This window comes from Mercenaria mercenaria, chromosome 5 (assembly GCF_021730395.1).
Source record: "Mercenaria mercenaria strain notata chromosome 5, MADL_Memer_1, whole genome shotgun sequence".
Taxonomy (NCBI): Eukaryota; Metazoa; Mollusca; class Bivalvia; order Venerida; family Veneridae; genus Mercenaria; species Mercenaria mercenaria.
The window spans coordinates 67,747,748-67,770,313 of NC_069365.1; the positions used below are offsets into that span (position 1 = coordinate 67,747,748).

The following is a 22,566-nucleotide window of genomic DNA, read 5'->3' on the forward strand; positions in this document are numbered from 1 at the left end:
AGTCTTTATTATGATGTGACTTTGCACACTTGGTCTTATTCTTGAGAATCTTAGTGCTAATTAAAGAGTTATGGCCCTTGAAATAGCCAGAAAAGCAGAATTTTTGTTTGTGATGCTCATAGCTTAAAAAGTGTATGGTTTAGAATAACATATCCTTTTCATAAAATGTTTGTCGAGGCTATTATAGTATACCCCCTTTAGACTGCAAATATTTGAATTATTGCCCCTTATTTGTGACAAATGTACTAGTGGGGGCACACCCTGTGTCTTAGAGGCACATTCTAGTTTCGTTTAAGATTTACACACTTAACATCTCTTTTTTGTTAGGTAACATAGTAATGATTTTACTCGGAGTCAGGTACTAGGCCAGTATTCATCAGCATTAGGTTACAGTGTAATAATTTTACTCCGAGCCAGGTACTAGGCAAGTATTCATCAGCATTAGGTTACAGAGTAATAATTTTACTCGGAGCCAGGTACTAGGCCAGTATTCATCAGCATTAGGTAACATAGTAATGATTTTACTCGGAGCCAGGTACTAGGCAAGTATTTATCAGTATTAGGTTACAGAGTAATAATTTTACTTGGAGCCAGGAACTAGACCAGTATTCATCAGCATTTAAAGTCTGAAATTTAGATTTAGACTAGAAGTGCCAATCTGTTTTATTTGTCATAACATTATTTATGTAATGTCAAGGGGCCTCCATGGCTAAACAATTAAGGTTGCTGACTTTAAATGACTTGCCCCTCGCCAATGTGGGTACAAGCCTTACTTAAGGCTTTGAATTCTTCATGTGCAGAAGCAATCCAGCTGGCTTATGGAAGGTCGGTGGTTCCACCAAGGTGCCTGCTCCTGACGAAATAATACATGAAGGGGCATCTGGTGTCTTCCTCAACAATCAAAGCCGGAAATTTGCGATATCACCTATTATTGTGTAATTGCAACGTTAAACGCAACAAAAACAAACAAAACTAATGTAATGTCTGTTTTGTTGAAATTTTGCCATACTTTCTGTACAGTTACAGGCACATTCTGACATGGCAGTCCAATATTTGCTAATTTATCTATTATCAAGAAAAAGAAAGAAAAGTGTTTGCAGTGTTCACGTTTTCTGAGCCAGAAGCTTGAGAATGCATCTGTGTCATCACAAGTGCTTGCATTAGCAACAAAGTTGCAAAAAACAAGAACTTGAGGTGAGAAGAAGAAAAGTCGTCCTTACCTAAAATTGTGTACTCTAAACAGCAGATATTTTGTCTCGCGGGTCACGTGACGTCATCACACACGCTCGATTATGCTGAGGCCTTGCAAGGATTAATTGATTTTTATAGTGTCAGAATTGATGTGTGGAATCTTAAAATAAAAAGTCATTGAATATATGATTCTGTCCTTTCTTTTTTTCGAAATGAATATTAGATCTATTAGACTATAATTTCATTCAAATTTGCGCGACATGACTTAATCACAACCCTTAAACCGTCCAAGTAACTTAATGTCGTACTACTAGCAAACATCTATGCAACACTCATTATGGGCCTCGATCTATAAATAACTCTATGTATGGCTATAAATAGACACACAATCAAACTATTTTTAGCTGACCTGTCACAGAGTGACAAGGTGAGCTTTTGTGATGGCTTTTCGTCCGGCTTCCGTAAACTTTTACTTTAAACGACATCTCCTCATAAACCGCTTGGCCAATTTCATCCAAACTTCACAGGAATGATCCTTGGGTGGCCTCCTTTCAAAATTGTTCAAAGAATTGAATTCCATGCAGAACTCTGGTTGCCATGGCAACTGAAAGGAAAAACTTTAAAAATCTTCGTCCAAAACCACAGGGCCTAGAGCTTTGATATCTGGTGTGTAGCATCATCTAGTGGTCCTCTACCAAAATTGTTCAAATTATCCCCCTAGGATCAAATATGGCCCCGCCCCGGGGGTCACATGGTTTATATAGACTTATATAGGGAAAACTTTGAAAATCTCCTTGTACAAAACCTCGTGGCCCAGGGCTTTGATATTTGGTATGTAGCATCATGTAGTGGTCCTCTACCAAGATTGTTCAAATTATCCCCCTAGGTCAAATATGGCCCTGCCCCGGGGTTTTACATAGACTTATATAGGAAAAAAAGTTTAAAAATATTCTTGTCTGAAACCACAACACTTAGACCTTTGATATTTGGTTTGTAACATTGTCTTATGGTCCTCAACCCAAATTGTTCAAATTGTACCCCTTGGGTGCAAAGAGGCCCTGCCCTGGGGGTCCCAAGTTTTATATAGACTTATATAGGAAAAAACTTCTTGTCTGAAACCATACAACCTAGGCTTTTGATATTTAGTATGATGCATTGTCTAGTAGTCCTCTACCAGAATTGTTCAAATTATGTCCCTGGGGTTAAAAGGGGCCCTGCCCTGGGGTCACTTAGTTATTATGTGAGTTATATAGGAAAAATACTTAAAAAATCATCTGATCCTATTTCCAAGACTGTTAAATTATAATTACCTGATGACCCCAAGTAATATGATGTCACTTAACTGTGACCTTGACCTACTAACCTACTTTCTTGTTTTTTAAGATAGTCTTGAAATTTTGATGACATACACAGTTTTGCACACAAATCGTAAAACTGAATTTCATTGACCATGAATGTGACCTACTGACTTTCTTAATATTTTATCATCAGTTTGACATTTGAAACATGTAGCTCATATTACTCAGGTGAGCGATCCAGGGTCATCATGACCCTCTTGTTAGAACATTCGATCACTGCTTATGCAAAGGCTGCATATACTGTAAAATCATTTAATTTCGTGGGTATGAAATTTCGTCAAAATTTTTGGTCAAAATGGCAATTTCGTGGGGATATGAATTCGTGGATTTCAACTTTTGAGCATAAAATGAATTGGAATTTTACTTGTTCGTTGGGATTAAATTTCGTGAATTGACTCAACTACGAAATCCCGAAAATTAGCCCCCCACGAATATTAATGATTCCACAGTACGTAATAAACAGCAGCGTAGAAATTAAACTATTTTAGTATATGACGGTGCGAGAAGGAAGACAGGCACTTTGTATATGCAAACACTGGTTTGTTTCCAGTCTAAATTTCAGACTTTAAACACGGATAAATATGGATCCTGAACCCACCAGGGTGATCAATGAGACAGTTTTGCCGGGAGTTAAAAGGTGGTAATAAGCCATTGACAATAAAAAACAGCAATGTTTTACTTTAGGCATAGAATGTGTCAACTTGTAGGTAGAAAAATACACAGGCAGGATAAATAACTGAGGAGAGACTGTGATAAACGTAATTTACAGAAACTTTGTTTACAAAATTTTAAATGGAATATTGTGTTAGTGTTTATTACAGACATTTAAGTGTATTTTGTGGTTGCCGCAGTCCAGAAAAAATCACAAAGAACAGTTAAATTTCTAGTTCATTTTCTGTTAGTCTTAGACCGCAATGTCTAAACAAATTTACCTTTTAGCCTGAAACCATAAGTTAATGCCAATGGACTTAACCTTTACCCTACCAAATTTCTAAAATGGACTGGTCTGTCATTCAATTTGGCAGTACCACTTATTATTCAAAGGGGTGTTCACTGAAATTTACTGACTGAATGGCGAACAGTGCAGACAATGATCTTGGTCTGTTTAAACACTTGCCGCCAGCAGGCTTAAGTTTAAACAGTTTTACATAAGGTTGAATATCTGTCTTTCAGGTCTATTTATTTCACATATTTGAGAGACAACAAGCAGAAGGGTATAGATGTGTACAGGTTTACTACACCACCTGAAGTGTTTCAGGCAGTTGAACAAAACCCAGCAAATGATGGATTCTGTACCCCAAGTGATAACTGTTTAAAGTCTGGACTTTTAAATGTAGAAAACTGTCACTTCGGTATGTATTACTACTGGTGTGACCATTGAAGTTCTAAATGTTAAGCAATCAGTATGATTCGGGTTTTTTTGTTGTTGTTTTTTTTTTTTAAGTGAAATTAGGCCATGAGATTATTCTTGAAAGACATCGAGCATTTGTATGTCTCATTAAATGGTTAAATGATGTTTCAGTGAGAAGATTTCTCTGCAAGATATTAAAGTTGTTTTTAAAAAAGTATAATTTTATATACTATCTATATATGATAAAAAAGTGATGCTTACCTTTGAAGATATAGGAAAAATGATTTCATAAGGTGCTATATTCCAACTTAACAAAAACCGTTTTGACCAGCTTTCATTTTCGTTGTGTGGATATTGGAAATGAGTGGTTAACTTTTTATTTCATGTTTTATGTGTTTCACCATGTACAGTATACTCTCTATGGGCTAATCTGCATATTAAGCAATGTTAAGGTAGTGGACTGGAAATGATGCTCAGCATTTTCCGTTTGTGATGTTGGCATTTTCGAGGTTTGTCTTTTTTCACGGAAAGCAATGTGTGCAAGTAGTTGTATCTAAGTCGAAAGAATGCTGAATTGCTTGACAAGAATATGCAATCATAAGGAAACTGCTGACTCTCATTACAAGGGCACTTCCCTAATAAGATTATTCATGAGGTTTTGATCCACAGTATACAGAAGAATGTCAGATGATTGTTGGTAAAAAAAGACTGATGAATAGAAATACCTATCCATCAGTTATTGAGGGGCATTTATAATTGTCTGTAAGCCCTATTTCCTGAGCACAGATCCGTCATATGTTTCAGGTGCTCTCATAATTGTCTTCGAGCACCTTTTCCTGAACACTGATCTATCATTTATTTCAGGTGCCTTTAAAGTTGTCTCTGAGCAACATTTCCTGAACTCTGATCCATCAGTTATTTCAGGTGCTCTTATAATTGTCTGCCAGAACACTTCCTGAACACTGATCTATCAGTTATTTCAGATGCTCTTATAATTGTCAGCCAGAACATTTCCTGAACACTGATCTATCAGTTATTTCAGGTGCTGTGATAATTGTCTGCCAGAACACTTGCTGAACACTGATCTATCAGTTGTTTCAGGTGCTCTAATAATTGTCTGCCAGCACATTTCCTCAACACTGATCTATCAGTTGTTTCAGGTGCTCTAATAATTGTCTGCCAGCACATTTCCTGAACACTGATCTATCAGTTGTTTCAGGTGCTCTCATAATTGTCTGCCAGAACATTTCCTGAACACTGATCTATCAGTTGTTTCAGGTGCTCTAATAATTGTCTGCCAGAACATTTCCTGAACACTGATCTATCAGTTATTTCAGGTGCTCTAATAATTGTCTGCCAGTCACATTTCCTGAACTCTGATCCATCAGTTATTTCAGGTGCTCTTATAATAGTGTGCCAGCACATTTCCTGAACACTGATCTATCAGTTATTCCAGGTGCTCGAATAATTGTCTGCCAGTCACATTTCCTGAACTCTGATCCATCAGTTTTTTCAGGCGCTCTAATAATTGTGTGCCAGCACATTTCCTGAACACTGATCTATCAGTTATTTCAGGTGCTCTAATAATTTCCTCCAGCACATTACCTGAACATTGATCCATCAGTTATTTCAGGTGCTCTAATAATTTTCTTCCAGCCACATTTCCTGAACAATGATCCATCAGTTACCATATTTCAAGTGCTCTGATAGTTGTCTGCCAGTCTCATTTCCTGAACATTGATCTATCAGTTATTTTAGGTGCTGTAATAATTGTCTGCAAGCCACATTTCCTAAACATTGATACATCAGTTATTTCAGGTGTTCAAATAATGGTCCCTGAGTCACATTTCTTGAACACTGATCCATCAACTATTTCAGGTGCTCAAAATATTCCATCAATTATTTCATATGCTTCAATGATTTAGTTTCAGCCTTATTCCTGAGTGCTGATTTGTCAATTATTTCAGGTGCACCACTAATTTTCTCACAGCCCCATTTCCTGAATGCTGATCCATCCATTATACATGGTGTGAACGGAATGCATCCAAATCTGGAAGAACATGGCACATTCATTGATATTGAGCCTGTAAGTATGTTACATTGAGCCTGTAAGTATGTTACACGGGGATTTTAACGTTAATTACTATACAGTCAAATATGTCTGTAATTATCGAAGATCATGCTTTAAGGTAGTTCTGCACATTTGATAAACTGGAAGTAATGGCATAATGTCATTTATACAGAAAACATAGAATAAAGCCTAGACTCGGCGTACAGAGATGAAAATCATTTCATTAATTAATAGCAACCCGTGAGTAAATTTATTAAAACAACAGTGTTACTATCTTTCTAAAGATTAAATATGATATCAAAATGTTGTACACGTTAAATATTTCCAAAAAATATCTAAGAATTAGATTGAAAGAATCAAATTTCTTTAATCTTTAGCAAGAATCTCAAAAACTAGCACACGGACCTATACATTTTATTTTACCATTTTATAGACCACTTGTTTATTTACGACTGTGAGAAGTTTTATTAAATTCTACATTGTTGAAAAAAAAATCTATTTGTGAAAATGTTAACAAAATTGTGATTATCCCATAGACTCCCATTATGAAAACATGCGTGAGGTTCAGATTTTTCAAATCAATCTAGCAAAAAATGAAGCACACGACCCTATCTTTTTTATTTGCCAAATTTTCTAAGTATATTTTGCAGTTATTTTATTACTCAAAATAAAAACCAATTATCTCATACAACACTCTTTATTCATCAAGAATATGCATTGATACTTACAACGATAGTTAAACATACGCATGATACATTTTGTAATAATTTAATTAAATTCAGTAAAAGTACATTGACAATATTGGGAGTTGATCGGCCGCTCATGACTCAACAAGGGTCTCACCGTGTAGAGTCGTTAAAAGCACAGCAAAATCCGTCAACTGAGAGGAGAACAGACGCACAAACCCAAGGCTTGCAAAAACAATGCAACTGCGCAATCCATCGAACTTCGAATTGTGAATCCAACCCAGCCCAGGTGTCACCGGGATGCGGTGAAATGCACAACCCGAGCCAATGTAAAGCGAGGCAGTATAACACAACGGACCACAAGGCAAAGCAATGCAAGACACTTTGTACTTTGTAACAGGTATCACTCAAACAACGCAAAGTAACGCAAGACACTTTGTACTTTATAACAGGTATCATTCAAATGCAAACACACAACAATTTCAATTGAACGTCGAGCTACCATTCCACCCATTTCGGGTTTCACCGAGAATGAGTGAAACCGCAACACGAGTCAATGAAAGGCAAGGCAAGGCAAGGCAAAGTGACACCACTGAGAGCAACGCAACACACGCAACACTAGGAATTGCCAAGTACTAGGGCAAAACCTTTTACTATCCATTTAACACAAACTGGTAAACATATGATACCCCAAAGTACGCAAATTGAATGCAAACATACAGACACCGTATCCGCTCACCTCACAGCCGACAGAATTTTACCGCTAACGTATTATGAGCGACAATATCCATGAAGCCAGTATTATAAATAAACACCTTTTACTTATAGTATTATGACAAGATGAAGAAAACTAATATTAAGGTCTATCAAATGTCACAGTTAAAAAGCCAGTGTCCTACATAATAATTGTTACCACAAATAATAGCAGAATTTTCTTAGTGATATCCAACTGTGATCACAAAGTTTTTAAGTTCACATATAAATAATATTTACGACAGTCAATATTTCCTATAATTATTTTCCTGTCCTTGAATTTCATGTCAATACGACACATTTAACTTAAAAAGTGAAACTTATTCTAATAATGTGATTATTTCACTATTGTCTTCTTGTACATTTAGTTTTTATATTTTAATACTAGAAATACGTATATTAATATCAATCAACTGTCACGTGCCTTTTTAAAGAAGTATAAAATCATTCAAATTATACTGGAGAGTCTTATACAAATATAGTCACGCCCATGCTAAACCGTTTTCTTAAATAACAAAATTTATATACACTGCATCAAAATGTCTCAGTGTTTTCTTCATTACACTGTATGAACATCTCACATTTGGAAGTCCTTGGTCACGTAACAAGATGACATCTAGCCCCGTCATACATTTTGATGGCTGGGTGTGTTATCTCCTGCAGTGTTATTGCTCTCCGGTATATCACCCTCATCAATTTACTTTGGCACGGTTTTAACCCTGCAATTGTAAGTAAAAAGACTGCAGTACCTAACAACTCAGTCGTCAAGACCGGGTGGACAATAACAATTAACTTGAACAAGAACATCAACATTAGCTATTGTTAAATAGATGAACTTTATGCAAATTTCCTTAACAACTTTGAACCAATTTCATAAAACATTCCACAGATGATGCAAGATCAACATAAATAGATCAGTAAGTGTAGATAAAACACTGACAAAGTATTCTAGCAAGTTGTTAAAACTACAATACTAGCCCGAAATTAAAGATGCAAAACTCTCTGTTTCGAAAGTTTCCTATAAATACAGGGTGTGGCGGGCGGGTAGTTTTGACGTTACCGACGGTGTAGCTAGCAAAATGTGAGAGAACTGCACGAGATTATTGGTATTTATATTATATCGACTGGGTACCAGTATCAATAGGAACCAGTTCAGATCAGCCAAGTGTAACAATATTGATGACACGTTTATCTACGAAAACAGACGACAATTTAATAAACTAGCAGACGGCAATTAACGAGCAACAATTTGAGAAAAAATAAATTAAATTATTTTAATTCTAAAATAATTTCCATTATTTTGAAGTTTGAAAAATCAAGGTTTAATCAAATTCTACATTGTAGAATTTCTTTTTATTTTGCATATCACTTACTAAACAGTATACATTTGAATATTTAGGAACAGTTCAAAATGATTTTACTGAAAAATAACTAAACCATTATATTTTTGGTTTCATCACGGATCTTTTATCTAGACACCTCTATATTTTCATGATACATGGGTGCTTGGGAATTTCCATTGCCATGACAACACAAATGACATTTATGAAAGAATTGGTTTCCCTTAGATGTATTACAATTTACTTGTTTCTAGTTTCTGCATGAACATCAGAGTAACAACAATGATTTTCCATAATTTTAAACTACCACTTATTCAGGTTTTCTCATGGAATGGCCCATATAATTGATTTTTGGTTTTCTACCAATGCCATGATGTGTTAAGAGTGGGTTATAAATAGAAATGTTAAAAAAAGTTATGTGTACATTAATTTTTGGTTTCAATTATTTAACATGATAATATGCTGAGCACTGGTTACACCACTATTTTACATTCAAGTTATGTTCTTCAGTTTTTAATGCAGAAATGTAGACGAAAAGGCAGCTTCATGTTTATTTATACCTACATGTTGTGTTTTACAGTATACAGGGGCAGCTTTCTATGCAGCAAAGAAGCTACAAATTAACATTCTGCTGGAGAAAGTGGATCATATTAAGTAAGTAACAATCTCTTAGACCTACAGTTAGCTGAAAAGCCATGAACAACAACCTTAAAGTAATGCAACAATCTTTAAAAGGAAGTCTCATCCCATATTCATCAATATCATTAGCCTGAAATTTATACTTAGACTTGAAAAAAAAAACTACTAAATTTTCTTTCTGCTCTGTCATTCTTGAATTAGCACAGATAATAATAAAACTTTGCATGAAATGTGTATATTGCTGCTACAGACAACTCTTAAAAATTTCATGACTTCTAATATATTAAAAAGTTATAGCAACTTGAATATATGCCATTCTTAAGTTTAAGTCTAGGTTTTAGTCTTTAAACATAGATGTATATTGGTCCTACGTATAGAAAAAACAAGCTTTTAAGTCACTGTAAAGTTAATTGATTACCATTAAACAGTGCTTAATTGAGCACAAATAGAAATACTTATTTTATGTATGGCTATATTGGCAGACAGCATCATTTCGGTCAAACCCTTAACATTGCTATTGAATTACATTGTCATTTTAAAGAAATGCCAAAATTGTCAAAATTACTTTGTTCTTTTAAAGAAATGCCAACATTTTCAAAGGGAGGTGATTACATATTGATCAAAGGGGAGTAAATATTACTTTCTTGATAAAAGTATTAAGTTGTTGTAATTTTACTCAAATAATTATTTCATGTCATATATCATCACAAGATAAATCACATGATTATACAATAATGCATCATAAATGTTAAAGAATGAATGTTATATTGTTGTACTAGTACTAGTCTATAACTAGATTTTATTCACATATTTGTATATACCGGTATAGTGCAGTAAGTGCTTTCCTCAGAACAAATAATTAACCATCTGGCTAAATTACAGGATAATAGTAGGTTAGCAATATCTGCACTGGTTTTTAGCTTGACTTTTCAAAGAAAAAGAAGAGCTATTGCATTCGCCCTGGCATTGGCGTTTCTGTTGTTTAAAGTTTTTGATGAAGTCAAATATCTCTGTTAATATCAAAGCTATTGACTTGAAACTTAAAATAGCTATTTACTATCAAAGTCTACACCAGGAAAAACAATCCCCATAACTCTTATTTGAATTTTGACAGAGTTATGCCCCTTTTTAACTTAGAACTTTTTGTTAAAGTTTTTGATAAAGTCAAATATCTCTGTTATTATCAAAGCTTTTGACTTGAAACTTAAAATTGTTATTTACTATCAAATTCTACACCAGGAGAAACAATCCCCATAACTCTGTTTGAATTTTGACAGAGTTATGCCCCTATTAAATTTAGAATTTTTTGGTTAAATTTTTTGATAAAGTCAAATATCTCTTGTTACTATCAAAGCTTTTGACTTGAAACATAAAATAGTTATTTACTATTAAAGTCTACACCAGGAGAAACAATTCCTATAACTGATTTGAATTTTGACAGAGTTATGCCCACTTTAAATTTTGAGTTTTTTGGTTAAAGTTTTATATAATGTCCAGTATCTCTGTTACTTCCAAAGCTGTTGACATGAAACTTATAATGAATATTTACTATCAAAGGCTACAGCAGAAAAAACAATCCCCATAACTCTGGTTGAATTTTGACAGAGTTATGCCGCATTTACTGGCAAAGCTGTAATTCAGAGTCAAGCACTGAGAAGTCGAGTATGCTGTCTTACAGACAGCTCTTGTTATTTGGTGCTTTCCAAAGAGCTGATGGGTTTCATTTTGGTGGTAAAGCAGAAATGTGATAATTTAGGGCAACTTTGATAAAAAAACTTAAGAAACACCTCCATTTGGCATCACAGATATATTGAGCTGATTAGATTTTTCATTGCTGTAATTTTAAAGTGGAAATTGTGGAAATAAATACAATATTTTGTATTTACTTATATGAAATCTAGTAAGTGTTTGAAACTGAAATTCACCAAGTGGTTTATAAAATAATGATTTTGCTAAACAAAGAATTTCTTTCTTTCAGACAGACGGAGTCGTTGACCGGAACATTTTTGCCAGTTATTTGGTTAAATGAGGTAGTTATTATTGTTATTATTATACCAGATTTATATAGCGCCCATTTCATGATAAACACATTCAAAGGCGCTTTACATATAGCAAACGCAGCCACACACGGCGCACAATTCATCCTCTACTAGTACATACTCAGACACAGAGCAGTCTGACCAGAGGGACAGAGTGAGATAAAGCCCCCAGAACAGATAGAGATAAATCCTTTTTAGATACAGACTTGTCTGGTTAACTTAGCCTAGCTATTTGCAAATAGACAGTCTGGTTCTTTAACGTGCATGGAGTACAGCACCAATACAAGCGGGTAATGTAAAATGAGCCGTGCCATGAGAAAACCAACATATTGGGTTTGCGACCAGCATGGATCCAGACCAGCCTGCGCATCTGCGCAGTCTGGTCAGGATCCATGCTGTTCGCTTTTAAAGTCTACTGCAATTAGAGAAACCGTTAGCGAACAGCATGGATCCTGACCAGACTGCGCGGATGCGCAGGCTGGTCTGGATCCATGCTGGTCGCAAAGCCACTATGTTGGTTTTCTCATGGCGTGGCTCAAATATTTAAAGTGTTTATTTTCTTTGGAGGAGAATTAGTATATTGGTGACTCCTGTCAGTCACTCAGCGTCTGTCAGTCACTCAGCGTGCACTTTGACCTTTGGCCATCAATCATCAAAGCATGATTGCCTAAGTAATTGTGTTGTTTTTGTTCAGTAGGTCAAAAATCTAGGTCACAATGACCTGTAGAACTGAGAAAAGGTTACTTATCAAGTATTGCTGAACATCATAGGATGATTGCCTGATGATCCACATTGTTATGCAAATGTATGTGGGTGTTGGTGGGTGGGGTGCAGATTCAGTAGGTCAAAGTCACAGTGCTTTTGAGACTTAAAACATATCAGTAACTGGAGAATACTTGCATCTAGAGTCATCAAACTTGAAAACATAGAAGAATACTCTTCAGTTTTAAGGGGTCAATAAAAGAGATTCTGATCCCTTGATGACATTATTCTGTTTTGGGGCCATGTAGAAGAGATTCTTATCCCCTCGGTTTTGGGGTCTTTGACACTTTATGGTTTTATGGGATTTTAACTTTTGAATTATTATTTTAGAAATTTTATTTTTTTTTATTAAGATTTAATTTCTTAGATCGAAGCAGTCAGGAAATATGGAGAAAATAATGGAGATTGAAGTAGTTCTTCAAGGATATCAGTGAGTACAGTATGTCCATATAAACTGTTGCTTTATGTGTATGGTATGTGTAACTGCAAGATGCCTGCTATATTACATCTTAATTTTACAATGTGACTAATACTTCTGATAGTGTTTCTACATTTTCACAGATTAAACTAAGCATGTAAGTTTCACTGTTGTTAAATTTTCTGGTCCTTTGGGATCTTGGAGTCCATTCGACATATGTGTAATAGAATTCCGTTTAAGCCGGTGCTAGGGGGCATGAGAGGTGTCGCACATTTCATTACCTCTCATGAACAGACTCCATCAAACCGAGTCTGCTATTATTCTGCTTGGTTGCATTCTATGCTTCCAAAGGATCTTTTTGCAGATTTTTTATTTACTGTAAAAACATTTAATTTCATGGGCATGAAATTTCGTGGTTTGGGTCAAAACGGCAATTTCATGGGGATATGAATTCGTAGATTTTAACTTTGAACACAAAATGAATGGGAAATTCACTTGTTTGTTAGGATTAAATTTTGTGGATTGACTCAGCCACGAAATCCAAGAAAATTAGTCCCCTGGAATATTAATGATTTCACAGTATTATAAATAAAGGCTGCTTAGAATTATTTGAAGCAGCTTGTTTTTTTACTTGATATTCATAATTAGATCTGCTTACTAATGAAAGTTTCACTTTAAATATTTTGAAAAAAAATACCATAAATGTGGAGGCAAGGGCAATCCTTATTAAACACAACTATGTATTTTATGGCAAGCTCCTTTAAACAGAACTGTGTATTTCATGGCAGATTCCTTAAAGTGCAGCCACGTCTTTCATGGCAGATTCCTTAAACCGCAACCATGTATTTCATGGCAAGCTCCTTAAAACACAGGCAAGCTCCTTTAAACACAGCCATATATTTCATATCCAGATGGAGGTTACTCAAACCCTTACTCACATCTTAAATTCACAGTTTTTTCTCTCTTTTAATTGGTTCAATGATAATCTTTTAAACAAAATTTGTCAACTATTGGTGGTTGGTGGAATTCAACTTCTGCTTTCTATAGTAATATCCAGTAAAAGTATGTTTTTCATATGACAATTTGATGTTTGTTAGTTTTACATGTAATGGCCAATCAAACATGATGATTGTTTTAATAGTCCAACTTTGGGGTCAATACGTATCAAAACAAATGGAATGCAATGGCTGTATTTAGTTAATATTAATTTTAGTTTCATCTTAGAAGATGCAGAAAATATATTGTAATATGTTGTCTTAATCATTGTTCATTTTTAGCTCACCAGAGCATTAAGTGCTCAAGGTGAGCTTTTGTGATCGTCCGTCGTCCTCAATAATTTGACTGTTAATACTCTTAGAGGTCACAATTTTGGCCCAGTCTTAATGAAACTTGGTCAGAATGTTACCCTCAATAAAATCTTGGGACGAGTTTGATATTGGGTCATCTGGGGTCAAAACCTAGGTCACCAGGTCAAATCAAAGGAAAAGCTTGTTAACACTCTAGAAGTCACATTTATTACCCTATCTTCGTGAAACTTAGTCAGAATATTTACCTTGATGACGTCTAGGCCAAGTTCTAATCTGGGTCAGGTCAAATCAAAAGAAAAGCTTGTTAACACTCTAGAGGCCACATTTATGACCCTATCTTCATGAAACTTGGTCAGAATGTTTATCTTGATGATTCCTAGGCCAAGTTTGAATCTGGGTCATGTGGGATCAAAAACTAGGTCACTAGGCCAGATCAAAGGAAAATCTTGTTATCATTCTAGACCACATTTTAAGTTTGAAATTCATGAGAATTAGTCAGAATGTTTGCCTTGATGACCTCTAGGTCAGGTTCGAATCTGGGTCACGTGGGATCAGAACCTAGGTCACCCAGTCAAATTAAGGATGACCCTATCATCATGAAACTTTGTCAGAATGTTTATCTTGATGATCTTTAGGCCAGGTTTAAATCTAGGTCATGTCAGTTCAAAAACTAGGTCACTAGGCCAGATCAAAGGAAAATCTTGTTAACACTCTAGAGACCATACTTTAAGTTTAGAACTCATGAGAATTGCTCAGAATGTTTGTCTTTATGATTTCTAAGTCAGGTTTGAATCTGGGTCATGTTGTTTAAAAAACTAGGTCATCCAGTCCAATTAAAGGAAAAGCTTGTAAACACACTAGAGGCCACATTGATGACCCTGTCTTCATGAAACTTGGTCAGAATGTTTATCTTGATGACCTCTAGGCCAAGTTCGAAACTGGGTCATGTGGGATCAAAAACTAGGTCACCCGGTCAGATCACAGGAAAAGTTTGTTAACTTTCTAGGGGTCACATTTTTGATTCAAATTTCATTAAACTTGGTCAGAATGTTTGGTATCATGAAGTCCTGTATGATTTCGACTCTGGGCCATGTAGGGTCAAAAACTAGGTCACTTGGAAAAAGGAAAGGAAAAGCTTGTTTATACTCTAGAGGCCACTTTTTTGCTCCAGTCTCATTTGCCCCTCATCGATGTGGGTTCGAAACCTCATTTGGGGCGTAGAATTCTTCACGTGAGGAAGCCATCCAGCTGGCTTACGGAAGGTCGGTGGTTCTACCCAGGTGCCCGCTCGTGATGAAATAGTGCACGGAGGGGCACCTGGGGTCTTCCTCCACCATTAAAGCTGGAAAGTCGCCATATGACCTAAAATTGTGTCGGTGCGACGTTAAACCCAACAAAATAAATAAATAAATTGCTCCAGTCTTCACGAAACTTTGTCAGAATGTTTGTTTAAATGAAATCGTGGACGAGTTTTAATCTGGGTCTTGTGGGGTCAAAAACTAGGTCACTAGGTCAAATGAAAGAAAATGCTTGTTTACACTCGAGAGGCCACATTTTTTGCTCCAATCTTAATGAAAATTGGTCAGAATATTTGTCTCCATGAAATTTCGGACAGGTTAAAAATTAACTCCGGTTGGTAAAAAAGCTAGATTACTAGGCCAAATCGAAGAGAAAAAAAACACCGGAGGCCACATTTTTGCTCCAATCTTCATGAAACTTGGTCAGATTGTTTATCTCCTTGAAAACTCAGACAAGTTTGAAACTGGGTCATGTGGTGTAAAAAACTGGGTCACTAGGTCAAACATGTTTGTTATGGTGTTTTACTCTGGTGAGCGACCTAGGGCCATCATGGCCCTCTTGTTAGTAGCTTTCAGGTTTGGTCACATATTTGTGCCTGTAGTTGTGACATCTAATAATACCTTGATACCTTTCATTTCAGAGCTCCCAGATTACAGATTCGTTGGCAGATGAATTTAAGTCCCAGCTAGGGACACCACTAATGGCGATGCATGTTGGTATTTGGGTAGCAATAGGTGTGGGTATATTACTGGTTTTGGTGGCCATTGCTATTATCGTAGGACAAAAGTTGCGCTCTGGGGTGAGTTGTATTGATAAGGCATTTTTTAGATATGATGACTCCTCATATAGTTAGTATTGATATCCCCCACCAATGCTGAAGGGATATAGATTTGACGACGTCCGTCTAGGTGTTCGCACATGTGTCCGTTTGTCTGTCTGCACACAGTAGGGTAGTTATATGACTAGGAGAACACTAGACAACAGTTAATTCTATTCATAACACAGTGGCTATAACTCTTTTACGTGGCTAAAATTTTTGTACTTTGCTAAAGAGAACAATAGAGAACAAAGGAGTAGCCATTTAACTACTGTACTGTAAGAATTTATATCTCTCCGTACAAAATTGAAAATGCCTACATTTCAAAAAGTTTTAGCTAGAATTACTAAAACTCTCATAATTATTTATTGGCACATGACCTTTGCTCACATCTTATAGGCTTTAATGTATATCTCAATTAAATACAGAGAGCATATGGGCCACTGATGAACGAAATGGACAGTATGTAAATTTTCTAAGGTAGACTTGTATTTAGAATAAATTTAGATAAAATCTTGATTGCAGTGACTATTAATCAACACCTATCATACTTTAACATGTAAATAGCATACACTCACAATTTACACAGATTGGTACAAAAAAATTTCCACTTTGTTGTGTAGTTTGTTCTTTCTTTCATATTTACTAATTTATTTCATTCTAATTAAACCCATTTTCCCCTAAGTCTATGTAAAAGTAAGGTTACTTAGAAATGACAGCTTTTTATTTCATATTTTGTAATGAAGGTGGTGGTAGCAATGTGTATCATATGAGTTCCACTGGAATTTAATTCTCTTCGATTTTTAGCTCACCTGTCATAAAGTGACAAGGTGAGCTTTTGTGATCGCGCGGTGTCCGTCATCCGTCGTCCGTCCGTCCGTAAACTTTTGCTTGTGACCACTCTAGAGGTCACATTTTTCATGGGATCTTTATGAAAGTTGGTCAGAATGTTCATCTTGATGATATCTAGGCCATGTTCGAAACTGGGTCATGTGCCATCAAAAACTAGGTCAGTAGGTCTAAAAATAGAAAAACCTTGTGACCTCTCTAGAGGCCATATATTTCAAAAGATCTTCATGAAAATTGGTCAGAATGTTCATCTTGATGATATCTAGGTCAAGTTCGAAACTGGGTCACGTGCCATCAAAAACTAGGTCAGTAGGTCTAAAAATAGAAAAACCTTGTGACCTCTCTAGAGGCCATATATTTCACAAGATCTTCATGAAAATTGGTCAGAACATTCTCCTTGATGATATCTAGGTCAAGTTCGAAACTGGGTCATGTGCCGTCAAAAACTAGGTCAGTAGGTCTAAAAATAGAAAAACCTTGTGACCTCTCTAGAGGCCATATATTTCAAAAGATCTTCATGAAAATTGGTCAGAATGTTCATCTTGATGATATCTAGGTCAAGTTCGAAACTGGGTCACGTGCCATCAAAAACTAGGTCAGTAGGTCTAAAAATAGAAAAACCTTGTGACCTCTCTAGAGGCCATATATTTCACAAGATCTTCATGAAAATTGGTCAGAACATTCTCCTTGATGATATCTAGGATAAGTTCGAAACTGGGTCATGTGCCGTCAAAAACTAGGTCAGTAGCTCTAAAAATAGAAAAACCTTGTGACCTCTCTAGAGACCATATATTTCACAAGATCCTCATGAAAATTGGTCAGAACATTCTCCTTGATAATATCTATGCAAAGTTAGAAACTGGGTCACGTGTCATCAAAAACTAGGTCAGTAGGTCAAATAATAGAAAAACCTTGTGACCTCTCTAAAGGCCATATTTTTCATGGGATTTGTATGAAAGTTGGTCTGAATGTTCATCTTCATCATATCTAGGCCAAGTTCGAAACTGGGTCACGTGCGGTCAAAAACTAGGTCAGTAGGTCTAAAAATAGAAAAACCTTGTGACCTCTCTAAAGGCCATATTTCTCATGGTATCTGTATGGAAGTTAATCTGAATGTTCATCTTGATGATATCTAGGTCAAGTTCGAAAGTGGGTCATGTGCGGTCAAAAACTAGGTCAGTAGGTCTAAAAATAGAAAAACCTTGTGGCCTCTCTAGAGGCCATACTTGTGAATGGATCTCCATAAAAATTGGTCAGAATGTTCATCTGATGATTTCTAGATCAAGTTCGAAAGTGGGTCACATGCCAACAAAAAGTAGGTCAGATAATGAAAAAAACGTTGTGACCTCTCTAGAGGCCATGTTTTTCGTGGGATCTGTATGAAAGTTGGTCTGAACGTTTATCTTGATGATATATAGGTCAAGTTTGAAACTGGGTCAACTGCGATCAAAAACTAGGTCAGTAGGTCTTGAAATAGAAAAACGTTGTGACCTCTCTAAAGGCCATACCCTAGAATGGATCTTCATGAAAATTGGTCAGAATGTTCACCTTGATGATGTCTAGGTCAGGTTTGAAACTGGGTCACGTGCCTTAAAAAACTAGGTCAGTAGGTCAAATAATAAAAAAACCTTGTGACCTCTCTGGGGCCATACTTTTCATGGGATCTGTATGAAAGTTGGTCTGAATGTTCATCTTGATGATATCTAGGTCAAGTTTGAAACTGGGTCAACTGGGGTCAAAAACTAGGTCAGTAGGTCTAAAATTAGAAAAATCTTTTGACCTCTCTAGAGGCCATATTTTTCAATGGATCTTCATGAAAATTAATCTGAATGTTCACCTTGATGATATCTAGGTCAGTTTCGAAACTGGGTCATGTGCGGTCAAAAACTAGGCCAGTAGGTATAAAAATAGAAAAACCTTGTGACCTCTCTAGAGGCCATATTTTTCATGAGATCTTCATGAAAATTAGTGAGAATGTTCATCTTGATGATATCTAGGTAAAATTCAAAACAGGGTCACGTACCTTCGAAAACTAGGTCAATAGGTCAAATAATAGAAAAACCTTGTGACCTCTCTAGAGACCATATTTTTCAATGGATCTTCATGAAAATTGGTCAGAATTTTTATCTTGATAATATCTAGGTCAGGTTCAAAACTGGGTCACATTAGCTCAAAAACTAGGTCACTATGTCAAATAATAGAAAAAACGACGTCATACTCAAAAGTGGGTCATGTGGGAAGAGGTGAGCGATTCAGGACCATCATGGTCCTCTTGTTTTAGTTAGTGCCCTTCTAGTTACGTTATATATAGCTTTGTTGCCATCAATCTGCTGTCAGTCTGCCACCAGACCATTGTCTTTAGAGCAGTTAGTTAATTTGCCTTATGTATATAACTCCAAAGTTACTCTTTCTTCATTCCTTTGTAGTAAATCTTGAGTTTGGAAGCCAGTTTCAAAGTATCTAGTTTGGATACCAGTCTCAAAATCTTAAGTTTGGAGACCAGTTTGAAAATGTTCAGTTTGGATACCAGTCTGAAAATGTTGAGTTTGGAGACCTGTCTCAAAATAATGAGTTTGGATGCCAGTCTTAAAATCTTGAGTTTGGATACCAGTCTCAAACTCTTGAGTTTGGATACCAGTCTGAAAATCTTGAGTTTGGATACCAGTCTGAAAATGTTGAGTTTGGATGCCAGTCTCAGAATGTTGTGTTTGGAGACCAGTCTCACAATGTTGAGTTTGGAGACCAGTCTCAGAATCTTGCATTTGGAGACCAGTCTCAAGATGTGGAGCTTGGAGACCTGTCTCAGAATCTTGCGTTTTGAGACCTGTCTCAAAATGTTGAGTTTGGAGACCTGTCTCAGAATCTTGCGTTTGGAGACCAGTCTCAAAATGTTGAGTTTGGAGACCAGTCTCAGAATCTTGCATTTGGAGACCAGTCTCAAGATGTGGAGCTTGGAGACCTGTCTCAGAATCTTGCGTTTGGAGACCTGTCTCAAAATGTTGAGTTTGGAGACCTGTCTCAGAATCTTGCGTTTGGAGACCTGTCTCAATATGTTGAGTTTGGAGACCTGTCTTAGAATCTTGCATTTGAGGCCAGGCTCAGAATCTTGCATTTGGAGACCTGTCTCAAAATGTTAAGTTTGGAGACCAGCTTCAGAATCTTGCCTTTGGAGACCAGTCTCAAAATGTTGAGCTTGGAGACCTGTCTCAGAATCTTGCGTTTGGAGACCAGTCTCAAAATGTTGAGTTTGGAGACCTGTCTCAGAATCTTAAGACTGGAGACCAGTCACAAAATGTTGAGTTTGGAGACCTGTCTCAAAATGTTGAGTTTGGAGACCTGTCTTAGAATCTTTAGACTGGAAACCAGTCACAAAATGTTGAGTTTGGAGACCAGTCTCAAATTGTGGAGTTTGGAGACCTGTCTCAGAATTTTGCATTTAGAGACCAGTCTCAAAATGTTGAGTTTGGAGACCAGTCTGAAAATGTTCAGTTTGGATACCAGTCTGAAAATGTTGAGTTTGGAGACCTGTCTCAAAATGTTGAGTTTGGATGCCAGTCTCAAAACCTTGAGTTTGGATACCAGTCTGAAAATATTAAAAAACTGAAACTGAATAATTTGATTAAACGCCTATTTCTATACAGTGATAATTCAATGGCGTTGTACATAATAACAGTAATAAAAACTACAACAATCATTACAGTCTTATTCAAACAAAAAGTCATGACCTCACCATTCCCCCTGAGGTTATTTTACCCCTATTGTGAATACCAGTGCTTAATGCCTTACATGGTACGCCCAGACGGGCTGCATATAGAGGTTCAAACCCCCCAGTTAATGGTGCCATCACAGACTATTTGCAAAAAGAAAAAAAGAAATTCTACACACTACCCTACGCATTGAGCCTGTACCAACAATTACTTGTAATTAAACAAACCTTGAAAATACAAATATTGAAATATAAAACCTTTTTCAAAAATTTAAAAAATATCACCAGCTGCTGTCGCATATAAAATGACACGAAGTCTCTGAAATACAGTGTTTTAAGATTTTTTTTAATGTGTCAAGTGATTTACTGTTGCGTAATTCTAACGGCAGCTCATTCCACAGTTTTTGCCCAATAGTACAGAAACTTCTATCATTGAATGTTTTGCACTTGTTGTATGGAACAACATAACAACATTCAAAATTTTCTGACGATCTAAAACCTTGTCTCCTTGGAGTATACTTTGTAAGCAATTCTGTTAAATACATTGATGCTCTGCCAATGTGACAGCTATACATGAAAGAAAGTATCTTGAACTCAGTCCTTGCTTTCACCGGCAACCAATGTAGGTCATACAATGCTAGTTTAGAACTGTCAAATTTCCACCTGTTAAGAACAAGTTTTGCGCACAAGTTTTGAAAATGTTGCATCTTACGCACCTCACCTTTAGCTACACCATACAGTATGACATTGCAGTAATCCAGATGTGAAATAACTAGGGACAAAATTAAATTTCAGTGGCTGCTTTTGTTAAATATTTAGGTGTTCTAATTCGTAGGTATTCAACATGCTGTACGACATTGAGATTACATGATCTTAAAGTTCAAGTTTCGTCAGAAATGCACCAAGATTCTAATTGTGCTTACGTTTGATATCACACCAGCAATTTTAATCAAATTGTAAACATTGTTCATGAGTCTTATATAAATCAGTTTTTGAAGTGTTCATTTTCAGTTGTTTCTAACCAGTCATTGATTAAACTGTGCACCGTTAAGGCTCGATCACTTGTGATTCTCGGAAACAGATGTTAAGTTGGAGACCCCTCTGATCTTGGTTTGGACACCTGTCTGGAAATTTTCAGTTTGGAGACTTCTCATATCTGCATTTGGAGCCAGTCTCAATCTGCTTGAGACTCTCAAATGTGATTGGAGACCTGTCTCAGAACTTGCTTTGGAGACTGTCTCAGAATTTTGAATTTGAGACCAACTCAAAAGTAGTTTGAGACCTGTCTCAAATGTTGAGTTTGAGACTTCTCAGATCTTGGTTGGAGACCATCTAAAAATTTAAGTTTTGAGACCTGTTCAATGTTGAGTTTGGAGACCTTCCAGAATCTTGCATTTGGGACTGTCTCAAAATTGAGTTTCGAGCCTACTCAGAATCTTGCGTTTGAGACCTGTCTCAAAATGTTAAGTTTGGAGACCTGTCTCAAAATTTGAGTTAAGAGACCTGTCTCAGAATCTTGCATTTGGAGACCAGTCTCAGAATCTTGCGTTTGGAGACATCTCTCAAAATGTTAAGTTTGGAGACCTGTCTCAAATGTTGAGTTTGGAGACCTGTCTCAGAATCTTGCGTTTGGAGACCTGTCTCAAAATCTTGCGTTTGGAGACCTGTCTTAAAATGTAAATTTTGGAGACCTGTCTCAGAATCTTGCGTTTGCAGACCTGTCTCAGAATCTTGCGTTTGGAGACCTGTCTCAGAATCTAACGTTTGGAGACCTGTCTTAGAATGTTGCATTTGGAGACCTGTCTCAGAATCATGCGTTTTGAGACCTGTCTCAAAAGGTTAAGTTTGGAGACCTGTCTCAAAATGTCGAGTTTGAAGACCTGTCTCAGAATCTTGAGTTTGGAGACCAGTCTCAAAAGGTTAAGTAAGGAGACCTGTCTCAGAATCTTGCATTTGGAGACCAGTCTCAGAATCTTGCGT

At 36.3% G+C, this 22,566-nt stretch overlaps 1 protein-coding gene across 1 annotated transcript in view; it reads left to right on the plus strand.

Annotated features, from left to right (window-relative positions):
• The window catches only part of LOC123557503 (lysosome membrane protein 2-like), a 47,919-nt gene that overhangs the window by 15,618 nt on the left and 9,735 nt on the right, over window positions 1-22,566 (plus strand). The window contains exons 8-12 of the mRNA XM_045348989.2: window positions 3,723-3,901; window positions 5,868-5,986; window positions 9,331-9,404; window positions 11,368-11,419; window positions 15,855-16,013. Coding sequence (XP_045204924.1) covers window positions 3,723-3,901; window positions 5,868-5,986; window positions 9,331-9,404; window positions 11,368-11,419; window positions 15,855-16,013 — 583 coding nt within the window. The remainder of the gene's footprint in view (window positions 1-3,722; window positions 3,902-5,867; window positions 5,987-9,330; window positions 9,405-11,367; window positions 11,420-15,854; window positions 16,014-22,566) is intronic.